General features: G+C 59.7%; 1 protein-coding gene across 1 annotated transcript in view; it reads right to left on the minus strand.

Moving 5' to 3' along the window:
- The window catches only part of DENND2D (DENN domain containing 2D), a 29,298-nt gene extending 24,168 nt beyond the window's left edge, over positions 1–5,130 (minus strand). Inside the window, exon 1 of the mRNA XM_045016911.1 lies at positions 5,002–5,130. Within this exon, the coding sequence (XP_044872846.1) occupies positions 5,002–5,065 (64 nt within the window). The 5' untranslated portion in view covers positions 5,066–5,130. The remainder of the gene's footprint in view (positions 1–5,001) is intronic.
- Positions 5,131–6,000: the final 870 nt, after the last annotated feature.

Genomic DNA, 6,000 nt, shown 5'->3' on the forward strand with positions numbered 1-6,000 from the left:
CTCTCCCACCCACCCCCCAATGCCTCCTGCCAGCTGCGACTAGGGGTAGGAGGATCCCCTCCAAAAAGAGAGGGGAGATCCGTTTCCAAATTGACATCACCTGCTCTGAGCTTTTGCACCATGGTCTTCCCACACCCATTCAATGCAAAGGGAAGCTCACTGGGGAGACAAATCCTCACACAAGGGAAGCTGACATGCGAGAGGAAAAAATCAAACCAGTTTGATGGATGAGCAGTGCACGCAGACGCACAGGGAAAGCAGAATGTCCCTGCATTGGCTCTGCAGTGCAAATACCAAACCTGTTTGCCTTAGGCAGTGGGCCAGACGGATACCAGCAGCACCAGGGGTAATACACTCGCACCCCAGTGCTGTAGGACAGGCCTGCACACCCCCTACATGGGCGTGGAAGGCACAGCTGCTGAGCGACTTTACCATGGAGCAGAACTGCAATTAGGTGCTGCTGCTCTGTCCTCGGAAAGGAGCAGCAGGGACACGCCTGCTAGGCACCTAGACGATGCGTGTCCTTTACGGGAAGAGATTAGATTCGCTGGGTGCAGGGTGGAGCCAGGCTCCTCCTGGATGGTACTGAGGTTCTTCTCAGAGTACTTATGGAAGCAGGGACAGCAGCCTGGTCAGGCATAACTGCGAGCACTGGAAGTGGAGGAAGATTTCCATGCCAGTGTACAGCAGCTGCGGGAGGGAGCTGCCATGGTCAAAAGGTTGCACTTCCTATTGGAGTGCACCCTCCCTGTGGTAAGGTCACCCTCAGCCAAGCAGCAGGCTGCAGCTAAAAGTAGGTTCTGGTTTCTACCCTACTGACCGAATTCAAATATTATCCTCTGATTTCCAGTAATATAGCTGCCACCTGGGAAGTGAGAGCCTGATTAGGCCCCACCCAGCCCATGTCTGAGGATCCAATGCAGGAATGCTCATGGCTAAATGTCCTCGCTAACGCTTTGCCTGGTCTAACCTTAAAATACACTCCGGCTACAGCGCTTCCAATATTGGCAGGATCAAGACGCCCCCGGTCTGAATCTCTCCACCAGCTACCAAGTGACCAAGCACTAATAATTGGTTCCCTTCTGAAATCCCGACACCCCTAACTGAAAATAGCACCAACAGCACTTTTAGAGCCCCTCCACTTGCAAATGCAGCTGAGATTTTAGGGGGAGAATCATCTTAATGGGTTACAATAGCACTGTGTCCACTCAGCAGCTTGGCAGTCATAAAAGCCACCTGAGCTTATCCATACCTTCCAGGCCAACAGGGTTTGTGTCAGTGCATGCTGGGAAAATCTGGGCATCTATCCCATAGGGCCTCAGTAGGAGATGAGAGTGCCCAGAGGACTTACACTCTAGGACATCCTACCATACAGAGAGATGGGAGGAAGGAAACTGGGCCAAACTGGTTACACAGGTCAACCAATGGGCCCCGTGCACGCTAAATAAGAAGCATGCCATGAACTCCAGCAAGGGACACATAGCTATTGCCATGGTGATAATCCGGCGGGGTGGTGGGAAAGAACTGGAGACTGGCAATGAGCACCATTACCAGAGCTAGAGAGACTGGCTACAAATCTATTGCAGGGACCTTGATCGCCAAAGCACTTTCAGAAACACGAACCAATCCACTCAGAAGTAGGGTGACCATACGTCCCATTTTGGCTGGGACAGTCCCTTTTTTAAGCCCTGTCCCGGCCAACCTGACTTTGGCAAGAGCAAATGGGACAAATGCCCAGTTTTGCCCCAAAAGTGGAGTGTGACCCTGAGTGGGGCACAGAGGAATGTGCAGGGGGTAATGCCAGCGTGAGGGGAGGGAGGGCTCGGGCGAGTGGCTCCGGCCAGGCCAGCTCCACACGGGCAGGGGTGGAGGAAGTGGCGTCGGCCGGTCCCGAGTCGGTAGGCAGCTTGGGCTGGTCCCGCCTGGGCCTGGGGGGTGAGCAGCATGGGCCAGCCCCACATGGACAGGGGGAGGAGCAGCTCAGGCCAGCCCCGCATGGGAGGGGGTGCGTTCGAGCTAGCCCCACGCTGTGTCCCATTTTCCCTTTTGGTCACCCTACTCAGAAGCCATGGAACAGGAAGGGAAGGTCTCGGCTTCTGCAACAAACATTTAGTGCTGCTGCTACATCTCCTCGTTCACCCGACATTCGGCCCACACCCCAGTAACTCCCAGAGGCTGCCCTGCTGGTTTTGGGTCTGAGGTGGCTGGCGAGGGGAGTTCATGCTGATGGTGAATCATCCAGAACTGGTCCCCATCAGTTTGTGAAGTGGGGGGCAGGTTTTTCCTTACTGAGGTGGGAGTGGTTCTGATGGATCTCTCCATCAATGATGATATGAAAGCGGGGGAGGGAACAGGCCTGGCTGGTGAAGGCTGGGTATGAGGAGGGTGAGTGCGCGGGAGGCAAGTAGGTGGGTAGTGTGACCATCTCAGGGAGAGGGGACTGGGCTCCAGACTCCATCCCACTAAGGGAAGTCTGTCTGTTTGGCTGGGTGAGCAGGTACTGTGAACAGCTGCAGCTGGAACCCAAAGCGGTTGCAGCTGATTTCCACCTCTTTCTCCTGGTACAGCGTGGCATGACCCTCAGGGGAGAGGGTGTGGGGGGAAGATGCCCCTGAGGTCCAATCGACACTGAAATTGCCCTGATTTCACTAAACTGGTTTCTGAACTGAGCGAGTTAAGCTCAGTGTAATTTCTCTGCATAGATAAGCCCTGCACACACTCCCATCAGGCTCCCGGCAGCATGGCATGGGGGGGTACAGAAGGGACACTTTCTGCCTTGTCTACATGAGATCAGAACTGGGAATAATTACTAGGCTCACTCTGGCTTAGCAAGGCGGTTCCTGCTGTGATAACATCAGCCTCTTAAGCGCAGAATTACCTTAATATTTTACTATTTGCATAAAATGTTCCATTTCTCTGGCCACTTTTTGCGGTGCAGCAGAATTTTGTTTCATGCTCTGTTTGCAACGTGCATACACCCAGCTGCCCTAGCGGAGAGGAAATGGGTTTTCTACAGCTCTACCAACACTTGACAAGGATCAAAAAAACAAACCCAGCCTCCCCCAGAAGAGCCGAAAGGCTTGCCGCTCCAGTGCCCGCAGAGCACTAGAATGACGGGCATGCAGATTCCGGGCAAGGCGGCCCCTGGGGTCCACTACTCCCTGGGTGCCACACGGCAAACACCAGATGAGAAAAAGAAGGCCCAGCCAGTGCTTTGCCTCTAATGAGGCGACCCTCAGCTTTGCCTCCACTTCTATCAATCATGGCATTTGAATTCAGGCAGCACAGAGCCCGAGGTATCTGGGACACTAAAAGCATCCTGTAAAACGGTCTCTCTTGTTGCCCGGTCCAGAGACCAGTGACAATTTCAAGGTACATCATCTTGCAAGCCATCTCCCAGTTTTCCAATGATGGTCAGAATGTTTTCCCAGCAGGGCAACTCTGAGCTGATTGTAGGGCCTGCCATCTTGAGGACTGACAGAGCCAGGCCAAGATAGGGCCAGGAGTTAGGGCTGGGACTTAGGAGACTCACATTCAGTTCAATTTGTCCTGTGTGGCTGTATCACTCTGTGCTTCAGTTTCCCACCTGTAAATCGGGGAGAGTGGCACTGCCCTACCTCACCGAACATATACAAGACAGACTGGGCCAGGCTGGGATTCTCTAGTAACTGGGGCATGTAAGAACCACAGGCTTGAATGCTATACCCTGTTTAATAGCTTGTCCCAGCAGCATTTCCAGGGTGTAAAACTAGAATGTCCATTGCCCCTGCATCGTGGGCAGCCACTCGCACCAGTGCCGAGAGGTGTGAATCGGGGAGGTGGGGCTCTGCAGGGGTGTGAATGACCGCAGCAGGTCAGGCCAGGGAGACTTGGCGGGGGGGGGGGAGCTCCTGTGAGCTCTCCACCCAAATCGTGCTGGGCTGGGGGGGGGGGAGGCAGCAGGTGCCGGGGGAGGCAGGATTCAAAGCGGGTTGGGCAGAGGGAGCCCCCGTAAAGCTCCTTCGCAGCGGGACAGTCACAGCTGGAGTGGGCCCGGTCCTGCCTTCCGAGCTCCGCGTGGCTCGGGCCAGCGCTGCACCTGGGCTGCCTTCCCGCGCCGGCCTCGGGAATCCCAGGCTGCTGCCCCCGCAGGAAAGTCCCGGATCCGCCTTCCCGAACAGCTACGAGTCCCAGCCAAGCGCCTGGGGGGGCAGGGAGACCCGGCGGGGGGGGAAGGGGGGCGCAGTGAGGGGCAGGGAGACCCGGCGCTAGGGGAAGGGGGGCGGCGGGCAGCGAGGGGCAGGGAGACCCGGCCGGCGGGGGGAAGGGGGGCGCAGTGAGGGGCAGGGAGACCCGGCGCTAGGGGAAGGGGGGCGGCGGGCAGCGAGGGGCAGGGAGACCCGACCGGCGGGGGGGGGGGCAGCAATGGGGCAGGGAGACGCAACGGGGAGGCAGGGAGACCCGGCGGGGGGGGGCAGCAATGGGGCAGGGAGACGCGGGGAGGTGGGGCAGCGGGGAGGCAGGGAGACCCGGCGGGGGGGGGCAGCAATGGGGCAGGGAGACGCGGGGAGGGGGGGCAGCGGGGAGGAGGCAGGGAGACCCGGCGGGGGGGGCAGCAATGGAGCAGGGAGACGCGGGGAGGGGGGGCAGCGGGGAGGAGGCAGGAAAGGGGCAGGGAGACGCGGGGCGGGGGCGCAGCGGGGAGGAGGCAGGGAGACCCGGCGGGGGAGGGCAGCAATGGGGCAGGGAGACGCGGGGAGGGGGGGCAGCGGGGAGGAGGCAGCACTGGGGCAGGGAGACGCGGGGGGGGGCAGCGGGGAGGAGGCAGCAATGGGGCAGGGAGACGCGGGGAGGGGGGGCAGCGGGGAGGAGGCAGGGAGACCCGGCGGGGGGGGGCAGCAATGGGACAGGGAGACGCGGGGAGGGCAGCAATGGGTCCGGAGTGAGGCCAGAGGCAGGATGCGGAGTCCCAGAGCCCGCGGTGGGGCTGGGCTGGGGGGTCGGTCCCCCCGCCCCCCTCACCTCTTCGAGCCGATCTGCGCCGCATGCTGTTTCGGAAGAAGCTGACGAGCCCTGTCCCGGCCATGCCGGCTCCGCTCGCTCCCCTCGGAGCCGCTGTGACCCTGAGCGCAGCGCCCGGCCGGCGGGTCCCTCTGCAGCCCGGAGCGGGCACCGCGCTTCCGCCTTCGCTCCCGCCGCCGCTTTCGCTTTCGGGATGGGGGGGAGCCCTGCACACCTGCGGGGGGGGGTGATGGGGGCTGATGGGAGGGGCCCTGCACACCTGGGGGGGGGGCTGACGGGAGGGGAGCTTCACACCTGGGGGGGCTGACGGGAGGGGGGGCTGCACACCTGGGGGAGCCCTGATAGGGGGTGAGGAGCTGCATATATGGGGGGGGGGGCTGGCTGCATACCTGGGGATGAGGGGAGGGCCCTGAACCAAGTCCTTGGGGAGCTGGCTGCAGACCTAGATGGAGGACAGAGCCCTGACCCCCAGGGAGTGAAGTTTGTGACCCAGATGCCCCACGTTGGAAACCGAGGACACAGTTCTGAGTCTCTACCCAGGCCCCTGCCTATGCCCCAATGGGCATGTTTCCCCTCTGATCACCATCTTCACAATATTTCACCCATGGGGGTGGGGTGCAGTCTCTGCCGAAAGCGAAGAACTCACTGGTTGTCCTGGCTCTCGCAGGAGGTGTGCATGGAAAATATTTTGGGGGTTCTGTCACCTGTAGAATATTGGGGTCCAAAGCTGTTAGGTGAAACTGGTCACCTGGGAGTGGGCGGGTCTCAGTGCTAACTCTGACAAGGCAGGGCCGACGGGGGGGGGGGGGGGCAATTTGCCCCGGGCCCCGCAGAATATTGTATTCTATATAATTGCAACTTTTTTTTATGGAAGGGGCCCCCAAAATTGCTTTGCCCCAGGCCCCCTGAATCCTCTGGGCAGCCCTGCAACAAGCATGAGAACCCTTGACATCTTTTGGCCCAGCCCGGCCACATCTTGACAGTCCAGACAAGGCATGA

Source organism: Mauremys mutica, chromosome 4 (genome assembly GCF_020497125.1).
Source record: "Mauremys mutica isolate MM-2020 ecotype Southern chromosome 4, ASM2049712v1, whole genome shotgun sequence".
NCBI lineage: Eukaryota > Metazoa > Chordata > Testudines > Geoemydidae > Mauremys > Mauremys mutica.